The sequence below is a fragment of the Amblyomma mixtum genome, chromosome 1 (assembly GCF_055824585.1).
Source record: "Amblyomma mixtum isolate Tamu chromosome 1, ASM5582458v1, whole genome shotgun sequence".
Classification (NCBI taxonomy): Eukaryota; Metazoa; Arthropoda; class Arachnida; order Ixodida; family Ixodidae; genus Amblyomma; species Amblyomma mixtum.
Window position 1 is genome coordinate 60,305,145 of NC_143012.1, and position 13,413 is coordinate 60,318,557.

General features: G+C 45.3%; 1 protein-coding gene across 3 annotated transcripts in view; it reads right to left on the minus strand.

The window, feature by feature from the left end:
* The window catches only part of LOC149366410 (uncharacterized), a 62,064-nt gene that overhangs the window by 9,529 nt on the left and 39,122 nt on the right, over positions 1-13,413 (minus strand). For 2 of the 3 annotated variants that reach the window (XR_016283835.1, XM_089550663.1), the window contains exon 1: positions 3,740-10,164. Coding sequence is in view for 2 of the 3 variants with exons in the window: in XM_089550663.1 (XP_089406789.1) it covers positions 3,740-3,925 (186 nt within the window). In the remaining variant the exon portion in view is untranslated. Of the gene's footprint in view, positions 1-232; positions 10,165-13,413 lie in introns of those variants that run through there. The other variant, XM_089550655.1, reaches the window with a different exon arrangement.

A 13,413-nucleotide genomic window follows, 5' to 3' on the forward strand; every position in this document is an offset into this window, starting at 1 on the left:
AGCCGAGCCAACTTCCGGTTGCGGAGCGGCTTCACAAAAAGTGACATCAGGGCCTCTCCTTAGTTCTTTCCTTCCTCCATGTTAAGCCTAAATTTTGACGTCACTTCCGCCACATTCTCGCCAATGCATTGGGAATACGAAGGGCCTCTCCTTAGTTTTCCTTCCTCCATGTAGGTGGCTTCGAGCCCATGGCTTTTGGCGACCTTGTGAGCCCACTCAGTGGCTCAGACTTGCGTCAACGGGTCTGAGCTGGCCAGTATAGCCTCCCACCGCTCTAGAGAAGGGACTGGTAGTAGGTCCGCCGGTGGCGGCGCCTTTTTGCAGCTCCATAAAATGTGGTCATATCCGGCTATCTCGCCGCATTCTTTGCATGTAGCGTTGTATTGTGTTGGATACATGTGTGCTAGTCTCGACGGGCTAAAGAAGGCTCGCATCTGGAGCCGACGCCACGTTACCTCCTGGCTTTTGTCAAGCTTTTTGTCTGGTGGCGGATAGATCCTCCTTTCCAGTTTAAACTGATTGGTGTATTCGTGAAATGATATGAATGCATCTCTCGTGAAATTTGGGGACTCAACCCGGCTCACTGCTTGGCTGACATTACCTCGAGCTATACTGTGAGCCAACTCGTTTCCCCTGTTCCCCGAGTGTGCCGGCACCCATATTAGTTCCACCTCTCTTTGGTCCCAGTCTTTATGTCTTAATATGCGTTCTGCCTCCTGGGAGATCATACCCCACGCAAAATTGTTGATAGCCACCTTGGAGTCGCTAATTATGGTGACTGCTTTGGTGCTGGCCATTGCCATGGCGATAGCCGCCTCCTCCGCTGTCCCTGAGTTTTTTGTTTTGACCGAACCGGCCGTTAATGTTTCACCCGAGTTGTTCACGGCCACGACCACAAAGGAGTCGCCTCCTTCGTATTCCGCCGCGTCTACATAGGTTGTGTACTCCGAGCCTTCGAGCTTGGCTTCAAGGGCATTTGCTCTGGCTCTCCTCCTGCCTTCGTGAAAAGCAGGGTGCATGTTTTTTGGAAGTGGTTTAATAGTGAGTAATTTTCTAACTTTGGTCTGTAATTTTGCCTGCGCGTTTCTTTCGGGAATTCTATCATGTAATCCTAGGTTGCCCAGGATCTTTCTCCCCGGGGGTGAGGCCGCAAGCCTCCTTAATTGCACAAATATATGTGCCTCGCATAGTTCCGTGGTGGTGTTGTAGATCCCCAGTTTAAGAAGTCTTTCCGTAGGAGTGCAGTGGGGCAGCCCCAATGCTGCTTTATATGCCTGCCTTATGATCCCATCTATTCTGTTCTGTTCCGCCAGCCCTAGATTGAAGTAGGGAACGGCATAAACTATTCTGCTTATCATGAAAGCCTGAACCATTCGGCAGAGATCTTTCTCTTTGACTCCCCGTCTTTTGTTAGCTATTCGCCTTATGAGCCTGGTTGTCGTGTTAATTGTGGACTTAAGCCTGTTTATTGTCTCTGTGTTCTTTCTATTGTCCTGTATTATAAGTCCTAGGACCCTGATTTTGTCAACTCTGGCTACCGGAGTCTCATTTACCAGTACGTGAATGTCTCCTGCGTTGGTATTGCGTCTGAGGCTGACAAACGTGCACGAAGGGTGCATGTTTGATCCATATTAAAGTATACAAGTTTTGTTTCAAGCCACTAGTGCACTTTTATCACAGGAGGAAGACGGATAAAAGAAAACCTGAATGCTGAAAGTCAAAGAAAGCCTGCAATTAGCAGCGCATCAGGGCAGCCAGCTAAGTTTTGGTATACTTTGGGGTGCTTCGCAGCTATGCGTTCTGTGTGCTCCTTGAACGATGTTGGTGCAATGGTACACAATGGCGTGTTCACTTTGTCAACGTACCAAGACACTAGGCTGCATAACTAGCTCTATGAGGTCTATACTTACAGAATTTCAATATGCCCGCACATACCAGTTGCTGCACATCAGTAGTGGTGGTGGCTCGGTGGTGACGGCGATGCTGCCGACTCCTCGGCGCTAGGACTTTCTCGCAAGACTTGCCGCCTCAGCCCTCTAAAGCATTGCGTGCTGTGTGAGGTTGAGGTCGCTGAATGCATGCCTCAATTCTTTGCAAGACCTTCGTTGCCAGAATCGGGAAAGGGATCCATCATAATGTTGGTGCAAACATAAACAAAGTGACAACAGGTGATAGAGGCCTGCAACATCAGGTCGGCAGTAGTTTTCATTTCGGCTGCTGCGCTTCCGCAGCCAGCAGTCACAGAGTCGCTGTTCTCCTACTTCGTCATCAGAGACTCTCGAGTCTGAATTGCAGCAGCGGGAAAAACGTTTTCAACTTCGAATCCAAAACTCTTGGCAATAAATGCACCTTTCACTTCAGGACAAATGGCCGCAAAGGTACAAAATGCCGAAACTACCGGATTTTACTAACAAAAGAAAAAATTTGATAGCATCGTCCTCAGTGTCCCTCATTGGTTTTCAACAAATTAAACTCCACAAGCTTTTATAAATTGCAATAGTGTTTATGTCAATGGTCAACTTATGTAAATTTTTAAGTCAACATAGTCACCAAAGAAAGTTTACTCGAGTTTCCATAACCGCAACATACTATGCATGGCTTTGCTATAGAAATGCTTAAATACCTAGAAACCATTGTCATGTAATGGAATGAGAACAACAACTCCTCTTGGGACAGTGATTATTTGCCTCCAAATCTGCAGCATGTTTCTCAAGAATAACAATGCTCAGGACATAATTTGCAATAAAAGCATGCCACATGCAAAGAAAGGCATTCTCAAGAATAACAATGTTGAGGACATAATTTGCAATAAAAGCATGCCACATGCAAAGATAGCCAATTATTTGACAAAAGATTACGCACAGGAATCTCGTGCCGTAAAGCATTTATTTTTTTTAATTTAAACCAAGAGACTACTCTAAAAACCTGCAAACAAAAGCCAGCATTGTTTATCATCAGGAGCCTGGGCTTGGTTTCTCGCCTCTTTTGCCCCAATAATGCAGCCACAAAACAAGCATGGAAGGAATAATAAAATAGCATGCTTCTCTGGTGGCATTACATTCGCTTTTAAGAGAACACAGAACTGCTCGGATGTGAGTATGCCAGTTTGCAAACAAGTGCCAAGCACTGCAACCACAGTTCGCACACATCACCAATGCGCTGAAAGTAGTAAAGTACCAGCCTGGTATGTTCAGGTTTCGTGTGGAGGAGGAAAAGAAACCAAAGAATTGCTCTGTGCCGATGTACCTTGAAGGCAGGTAAATTCGCATATTTTTTTTCTCCAACATAGCAAATTAAGAGTGAGACAGGTTAGCTAGCAATAGTATTAACATATAGTTGGAAAAAGGTATCAAAACTTCAACGAACTGTGGCATTTGAAGCATGTGTCCTGCTTTCATGTAGCTTTAAACTGTGCTTTCCTTTAAACGGCATTGTGCACAGCTCACACTGAAACAGTTTTTCTCTTATGGGCTTGCATATGCTTTACAAGGCTTGATCTCTGTTTAAAGGCCATGGGGCAGAGCTGGCACTGGAATGGTTTCTCACCCGTGTGGGTGCGAAGGTGTACCACCAATGAATACTTTACAGCAAAGCTGCTCTCGCAGTGCTCACACTTGTATGGACGCTCACCCGTGTGAGTACGAAAGTGTACTACCAGATTTCGCCTCAGGGCAAAGCTGCTTTCACAGTGGTCACATTTGTATGGACGCTCACCCGTGTGAGTACGAAGGTGTCTCACCAGGGTTTGCCTCCGAGCAAAGCTGCTCTCACAGTGGTCACACTTGTATGGGCGCTCGCCCGTGTGGGAGCGAAGATGCTCCACGAGGGTGGCCTTGATAGCAAAGCTCTGCCCGCAGTGGTTGCACGGGAACAGACGGTCACACGTTTGGGTGAGAAGGTGCGACTCTTGGGGGCTTTTCTTCATGAAACTCCGACTGCAGTACAAGGACTGGTGCAGCTGCTTACTGGTCGTTTCCCCAGGCGCGACTCTGAGGTTGGAATCAGCTGTGACCAGGCCTGCATCAAGAAAATTAGAATATTTACAGCGCGTTACAGCCTGTTTGGAGGGGCAGCCAGTAGTAACCTGTAAGTGAAGAAGGCAATCTTACACAATATTTAGGCTAACATTTCATTTCAGGGTCAATGAGTTGTTCCTAAAAAAAGAGAAAAGTTTTTAAACCAAGTTTTCTGGTGCTTACAAATTGGCATGGAGTTCGAGGGATAACGTCCAAGCTTTCTAAGAATTACTCGGCATACTCTGCAGCCAACTTAAAAATCAAAGTAACTTAGACAAAGTGCTCGCATAACGCCTGGCTTCTTGGAAGGCATCCAGCAAGTCTGTGCAAATTCTTCAGAAATTACAGAATGTCTTTGAGCCCCGACTCGTGACACGGTACACTACTACTGAGTGCATTCCTTTTGTCTATTAAAGCTTGAAAATTCATTACCCTGCATGTTGCACATAAACCTTGAGCAAACTGCTGAAGAAAAACTGCTGGATGACTGATTCCCTTTCACTAAATGTAGCCAAATGCTCAATACCTACATCTGAGCTGACCTGTCACGACCGAAAACAACATGGTAATTAGCACATTCGCCTCTGCAGACTGCACCATCTTGGGTATCATTTCACAGTGTGCACGTCTGGCAGCTACCACAATATATTGTACCAACAAAGCACGTACCTCTTCAGCTATTCAGCGAACATCATAAGCAAACAAGTTTTTTCCTGTAGTTTAAAAAAAAAACAGCTTCGTGACTAAAAATATCTGCAGGTTGATATTGCCAAACTGAAATGCAGTGAATAAATAACTAAAACATACACAGAAGTTCTGAATGTTAAGACAGCAAAATAAAAAACAAAAGCAATCAAGAAAACAAGATATCTGTACTCAATCTAGTATAATCAGGCCCAGTGATCACAAAAAATAAATTCAGAACAGAAGCAGTCACATTACAAACCACAAGGACAAAACCAACTCTGTCAGCAGTGTCACCAATGTAATACATAGCACTTAAGTAAGCATGAATCATTAATATCAAGCCAAAATGAACCAGGCTAGATAACATTTCCTAACAGCAAATAGAACCAGAAGCACATGTAATTCAAGCTCCTGCAGACATAATTTAAAATAGTACAGATTAATATTCATCCCAGAACATCTGACAGTATAACAAAGATGTTACTACTGCTTTTCAGAGCTCAATTTATAAGGACGTTGTATGTTGAAGAATACAGAAAAAAATAAGCCATAAAATTATGAGACATGGAAGCTCACAGGGCAGTAGAACCACAATGGAAACCGAGAGCTAAACTGGTGAGACTAGAGCACAAAAAGCAAGACCAAGTATGATGCACAAAAGGCACATCCATATAGACAGGCGCTTTTCTACTGCAAGTATTCTTTTTCCTTTTCTGTGTACTCTCCACCTTGTGTACTCTGTTTAGAAAGAGCTACAGAGAACTATTGTACAGCAATGTGTAAGATAACAAGGTTTCTCTGCACTCATGCACGATGTCATACATAGAATGTTACACAATATCCACTGTTAATGATGCAATGATGGTTGGTTGGTTTATCAGGTTTAACGTCGCAAAGCAACTGAGGCTATGAGGGGCACCGTAGTGGATGGGTTCCAGTAATTAAGATCACCTGGAGTTCGTTAACGTGCACTGATATCACAAAGTGCATGGGCCTCCTAACATTTTGCCTCGATCAAAATGTGACCACCTCGGCCAGAATCCAGTCCACATCTTTCGAGTGAGCAGCCGAGCAATGTAACCACTGAGACACCACGGCTTGTAGTTGCAATGATGGCTGTGGTCTAGGCACCCACAAGGCAGGGACTAATACGGCCCCTTTTCATGCACTATCACCACAGTCTGAGATCACTGGCTATGCTGCTATTTGAGGTTATGAACATCAGACAGTTCATCCTAAAAATGCTGGCAGCACTGGTTTTGAAAGATGGTTCTTTGGGCAGCTTGTGTACTCATTGGTTGCCGATATTGGTTTCGATGCCTGCAAAATGAAACAGAGCAGAGAAGTTGATTAGAATAAGCACTGCAAGCTGCAAGTTGCACCATTTTGTTAAAGAGACAGCCTGCTGACTTTCATCAACTTAATATTTTCTGTAGCAATTGAGAGCTCCTTATCCGAATAAGCAAGTCTACGCTGTGGCTCTGCAATACGCAGCAGAAGCATCTGAATTCGAATATTTTCATATCGTAGTCTCGTTTTTTTTATGGCAGACTGTGTCTAAAAACCCCCCCATCAAAGACAAAATATACACTTATAGTAACTTCATGCAACTGTGGACCCGACTGCTGTGCCACCCACGCAGCATGCAGTGGCAGTAATGAGTGTCACATTATATTAGATGCACAAGTGTTATCAAAACTACAGTTGAAAACACTAAGGCAGTCTTAAAAATACTATAACTAAATTAATACTGCTCATATTGCCGCAAATCATCATACTGTGTTTGTTGATGTTCAAAACTGCCGGTACGCAGCTTGATCATTTTGTCTGAGATGCGACCGGACATATCTCGATTGATCACGGCCACGCAGAACCGCTTGCACATTTTTCCAGATTGTTGTTTCTTTTGGTTCCTTAGTTCAAATGTTCCTTGCAAAGCTTTAAATTGAGTGCGCACAAGAGCTGCAGCGATTCTGTTTGACAACCGCCAAGCAGGCTTGTTGCTACACAGCCACCGAGACACTCAGTTCTTTGTGGGCGCAAGTCTGCGCAGTCAAGTGCCGTTTGGAAGCATTTTGCTGACTTCTTGCTCATCGGACTGCTGTTAGCAATACAAGACAGTATTTATAAATAGATACCAGCAACCACTTCTGCCAACAGCAGCGCGACACCACTGGCAGTAAGTGACAGCAGTCTGTCTTTTCGAAAATGTTCAAATAAATGACGAGAAAGCAAGGCTAAGCCATGCTAGAAATGCTGACTAGTTACAAGAGAAAAAATAAAAACGTCCAAGCTTCTTCTAGAAAAATAAAAATATTTACTACTTCGAGTACTACTCTTAAAGAGTAGCATACTGACCCAAGTGACTCAAGTTGGTCACAAACATTTTAAACTAGCAAAGAAGACACATACACATATTCACAAAAATATTGCAAACAATAACAAAAAATGAATTGCAACACCACTGCATCTTAAATCATGAAATACGGATGCCTTGCATGCCTGGATGAATGAAAATGTAGAAATGCAGAGTTCACAAGACAACAGCTGCAACAGGTCAATTTTAATGAGACTGAGTTAAGGGCATCGTGTCACAGAAAAGCCAGCAGCGTTGTCAGCATCACTGGTTGCGAGTAAAAAGTCCATGAGAAATCCCCAGAGAAGCAACCTCACTCACAAAACCTTGTGACACCATCACAACCTCCCTACCGGATCGCAAGTAAACTGCCCAACGTGGCAGCTGGCAGTTTAATCAATGACTGGTCATGAAAAGTTGCTTGGGAATAGCAACCAGGGTTGCACAAGCCCCACCGGTGGCCACACCTGCCATCGCTGAGCCATGTTGCATAGTTTAACGACTGCACCAGGAGAGGTATTGAGGACTCCCAGGGGTTTATGAATGTAATGTAGAGCATCACCACATCCCATATATGGCCATTAACACATCAATGCTATCAGGTCATATACCCTTTAGGCGGATCTTAAGTGTCTCCTCCAGCTTTAGTGCAAAACCATCTCTCCATACGTACCAACCCCTAGCAAGAACCTAGTATTATGCAGAGAAGGGCGTCGAGCCACCTAGTACACGTAACCTTGTGGCGTCATCACAACCTGCCTACCTGATTGTGAGTAAACTGACCACCACGCAGGTGGCAGTTATGGTTTATGGGAGTTTAACGTCCCAAAGTGACTCAGGCTATGAGAGATGCTGTAGTGAAGGGCTCCGGAAATTTCAACCACCTGGGGTTCCTTACCATGCACCGACTCCTACAGCAAACAGGCCTCTAGAATTTCACCCCCACCCAAAATTCAACCGCCACGGCTGGGATTAAACCTGCATCTTTCGGGCCAGTGGGCGAACGCGATAACCACTGGGCGACAGCGGCGGCTGGCAGGTGGCAGTTAAATTAATGATGGGTCGCAAGAGGCTGCTCAGGAAGAGCAACATGGCTGCACAATCCCTACTGGTGGCTGTGATAGAAATAGCCCCCTGCCAGTGGAGCGGCGCCTCGCTTAACTGCTGCTCCACTGCACTAGTATCAGTATGAGGACCCACCAGTCTATGAATGTTAAGTAGACAATGGCTGATTCTGCATATATGGGCAATAACCCAGTAAAGCTGTCGCATCATACCCTTAAGGCTCAGCTTAAGGGTCCCCTCCGACTGAAGAATAAACACATGCTTTTGCTCATCCACCCAGCTTAACTATGATAAACCACTACCACTTTAGTGTTGGACACGGAATATCCCGTAACAATGGGCATCTGTAGGGGGGCAAGGGGGGCTGGTGCCCCCCCCCCCCACCGGGCCCTCCTGGAATGTCGCATATTTCTTATGCACTAGCAGAAAACAACTACACAGCCTGATTAGCACGCTTTGGTGGTTGCAACTTTTCGCATTTTCATTATTAAAGGATCAGTCTACTCACCGAGATGAGTGTATAAATAATGGCACATTCTGGTAGTTGGCACCCTATAACATCAATAACGAAGGGTCTGCGCCCGGTTTAGGCAGGAATTTTTATTTTATTTCGGCGTTAAAAGTCGCGTAAAAAAGCATGGTGGCGACCCCAAATGTTCATTTTGTTCAAGAAAGTGGTAGTCTTTTTTTTTGTAGAAGCATAAGTGAATATACTACGTATCATTTGTATGCCCCAATGTCAGAGAAACGCACGTTTTGTTCTAGTAAACTGTAGAAGGCGCACCGCTCGCTTTTTCTGTAAATCACATGAATATTTATAGTTACATGTACGCAAAACGCATGCACATTCCCACTTTTAGTTCAGCGTATGCTAGCAGAGACGCAAAAATAAACTCAGCCTATAGTGGCGCCATCTGGTCGTCAGGACAGGAACCAATGCTGTAAACAAACCGACTCTCCACTTAAGCCTAGGAGCGGCAGAATCATCACTCTAACCCTTTCACCGCCACTCCCGAGATAACTCGGGCTACCGCATATGCACACCCCCTGCCTCTCCAGATTTAACTCGTTTTGGCTTTTTAACTCACCCCCTCCTGCTCCCGATAATACTCGCGTAAAAAAAACTATGCAAACATGTAGCGCCATCTATGGAGAGACGCTATAAACTCATAGATCGTGTAGGGTAAATTTTACGCAACAGATAGCGCGCATGTTTCCACATCCGAGTCGCTCCGTTTCGTGGTTTTAGTTTTCGCACAGGAGCCATGTGAGGCAATGTGGCACACTCGTTCGCGCTTTGACGAACGAAGAAATTCAAAACTGCTTGTGAATTCGGAGTCCAATGATAATGAGAACGAGGAAGGAGCCCAACTAAGTGCCTTGTCGAGTGATGTCAGCGATGAAGTCCCCCTTCCACCGAAAAATCCGCGTAAGAAGAGGAAATCCGACAGGCACGAATGGTGCTGGAAGATTTGATTCAGTACAACTAATATCTATAAGATTATCCTGAATAAACATGTCTACATCACCTGCAGAGCATTTTAGTGCGTTACTAGCAAAAAATTTCCAGGGAACTAACATGCGAAAAAAACCCGGCAGGGTGTGTGCAGCTGTGAGTAAACAAACCTGGCAGTGAAAGGGCTAATTATCAAAATAAAGCAAATTTATCTCTTATATGTTTTCTTATAGGCGAGCTGAGACGAAGCGAAAGACAGGCGCCCCATTTATGGCCAGTGAACGCACTGAAAAAGGCAGCAACAACGAGAATTCAGTCCGAAGCGAGAGGTCCGGCTTCGACGGGCGCCGCCATGTTTGTCGCCGCGCGGCGGAAATCCAGATGGTTGCCAGATGAGACTACCATCTCGTACAGATGTGTTCCCACATTAATAAATTCTATTTTAAAATGTTCTACTGCACTTCTTGGCACCACACCTGGCTAAACGGTAATTTGAGTAAAGAGCTATCGGTTGCCGCAAAGAAAATATGGTCGATAAAATTCAGTAGACTGACCCTTTAAAGGTACATTGAAGAGGAATTTAAACTCATTTTTTTGCCGCAAGAATTCGATCCACACATTCTGAGCATTCTTAGAAACCTTGACTTATTGCCCTGTGTGGCCGATTTCCCTAATTAAATCAAATTACCGTCTGGCTCCCGCCTTTATTTCTTTAATTCTCCCCGTACAGTAGGCGGAGTTGACAAACGCGTGGACTGCCTTTCAGCCGCTCCGTGGAGGCTTTGCTTTCCCTTTATTTTGTTTTTTAGGTTACTGTGAATAAATAGTTACATTCGCAGATAATATAGCCACAAAATAAGCCCGCAGAAATACAATTATGCGCGGGCTATTTGCTTCTACGGATTACGACGTATTACTCCACTGATGGCAGAGTGGCAAGCTGCCACAGGACTGCGTGAAAGGCACTTCACGCGTTGCCCGACTCCGCCCATCATACGAGGAGAATTCAAAGCATAAAGGCGGGAGCCAGACATTAATTCGATTTAATTAGGGAAATCGGCCACACAGGGCAGTCCTTCAAAGTTTCTAAGAATGCTCGGAACGTGTAGATCGATTTCGCGTGGCAAAAAGACGAGTTCAGATTCCTCTTCACTGCACCTTTAAGATTAATTCTTCGTCTATTAGTAAAATCCAATGCATATTCTCCAAGCCTAGCACTAATTTGCTGTTTCTAATTTTTGTTTCATGTGGGTGGTTTAGACCTAACATAGTGCCTTTTTGGTGCTAATCTACCGCCTCCCCCATCCCTGGCCATTGGGTGCCCTCCCCTGCAAAAAGTTCTGCAGACGCCCGCCTAGAGCACTGCAGCTTTTGCTATTTCTCATTTACATACGTTTTCCCCAGAAAGTTGCAAGCAGCAGTGTGATGCCATAAAGAAATAAATGCATAAACAATGCAACAATGACTGAAAGAAAGCTGCAGAAAGGCACATTCACCCCGAACGAGTAAGGCAGGGCACTTGCAAAATAATGGAATAGCTTGAATCTAACTTTCTGAAGCAGCCATATGGGTGCATTCTGGTGCATATTAATAAGTAATTACTCTCTAACTGGAATATATTCCAGTTTCAGGGTTTGCCCTGAATACATTGGACTACGGTCAACAAATTTAGATCAAAGGATACATGGTTTTACAGGATACAAGCATCCACCTATGGGTCTCCTGACGTTGGCAGCGGTTCCCCATGGAAGATTCTCCTGGCAATTTGTAGTCCTCATCTTTTCATCATTTATGACACCTGTGAGATGGAACACAGAAAAGCAGCCCAAATGAAAATAATGTCCCAAATCCACAATCAGCATTGCTAAGCATGCATTTAACAATAACAACATGAATGCCACGAGGACATGTCAAAGGGAAGATAAATAATGCAATGGAAGAGTGTCAAGAGTTTGTCCTTGCTCGGGGCAGACTATTAAAACGCTTAATTGTCCATTCTTGAATGATTCTATAACAACAGACTGCAGTGGTTTCTTTGCCACGAAAAAAAAAATTAAAATTGATATGCTCTTATGGCGATACTTATGGCGATGCAGCTTTCTTTTCTACGTCAAAACCCACTGATCTCCACTAGGTGGCTGGATGCCGCATTCCCGCTTTCCGAGACGAGCGCGAGTGAAGCCACCGGAAGTTGGACGGCTTGTCCCGGAAGTCGGGTGTCTGCTGTGTATTTCAATGCAAAAAGTCGCGTCTTTCACCCTTTCGTTCTCAGTTTTTTGCGTTGTTCTCGTGTAATGTCTGCCGTTATATGAAAGGAATAAGCAAGCTGAACGCGAGAAATGTGAGCATTGTTTGCAGAACCCTGTAGTTTCAGAGAAACCAAAGAAAACAGGCATGCAGGTCTCACCCTGCCGCGGCAAAGGTGTATGTGCATTAAACACTATATTCTTGTCTGGTTCGTGTCTTCCGATCGTGAAGGAGAAGTAGTGGAATGACGATGAGGCTAGGTCATCTTAAAACCGAATTTTCGTGTAGCAAAGAAAAGGCACAGCGCGAGAGGTACGACTGACAAGAAAGACGAATGCTGCAGCGCGCATGAGAAGCGCTGTTAGAAGTCAACTGCACCAAGCACCACGAATTAAAGCCAATTCAGGCTTAACTTGCTACAATACGAAACAGTATATGACACGCTCCATCGAAAAAGCAGTACCATACCTTTTGGAGGCGCTAACGTGAACCAACCGAACACCTTCGACACCTCACCAGATAGTAACCTAGCCCTCGCTCTGGTTCGGTCTACACACAATTCGGTAAGATGGTCGCTGCAAAGTCAGATGCCTGGTGAATGTTTCCACCTATTCTTTCTTATATTTATCCCCCATTGATAGCATAACTTGGGCTTGAGCGTGGGAACAAGCATCAAAGTACAGAGCAGAGTTGGCGAAGCTAGGCAAACGAGACGTCACCGAGCCGAGTAGACGAGGCTCCATACTTGCTGCGTGTAGCGACGTCCTGTCGTCTGCTAGTGTCGTCCCATTGCGATGCAATGGACCCTTATTTTTGAAACGTCTTTCCCGAAGACTGCGCTGGTCTCCTCCCTCAGTTGACGGCGCAACAGGTAGGCATTGTCATGTAAAAAGACGAGAAAGACGAAATGCTAAGTGGGAAAACAAAACTGTAAATTAAAAACCGTGCTGAGGTCCGATTTCATGCACTGCCAAAGGCTGACTTCCGGGACAAGGCCGCTTACTTCCGGTGGCTTCACTTTCGGGCGCCCGATACGGCATCCAGCTCCCCTAGTGGAGATCAGTGTCAAAACCTTGCCAGCATTTTGGCAATGTGGCTTGGCTTGGCTTAAGATGTTTAACGTCCCAAAGCGACTCGGGCTAAGAGAGACGCCGTAGTGAAGGGCTCCACAAATTTGGACCGCCTGGGGTTCTTCAACGTGCCCTGACATGGCACACAACTCGGGCCACTATTATCGCCTCCATCGAAATTCGACCCCCGCGGCCGGGCTCGAACCCGCGTCTTTCGGGTCAGCAGGCGAGCACCATAACCACTGAGCCACCGCGGCGGCCACTGAACGTGTTAACCGTGTCTAATTTATTACCCGGCTTATCTAATGTATGATCCAACAGTGCTTTAGATGTGACCCAACCAGTAAATTGGAAACTGTCAGCCGGCTTGCAGCTTTCACGGGCCAAATAGGGGAACACGAGAAAAGAAAATATCAGCGCGGTAAATGGTTGCGTTCCTCATCTCAGTGCATGTGCGCGAAGGATTGATACCGGGAAAAGCGTCAAACTGCTTTTCGTACGGATCAGGCCAGGGAA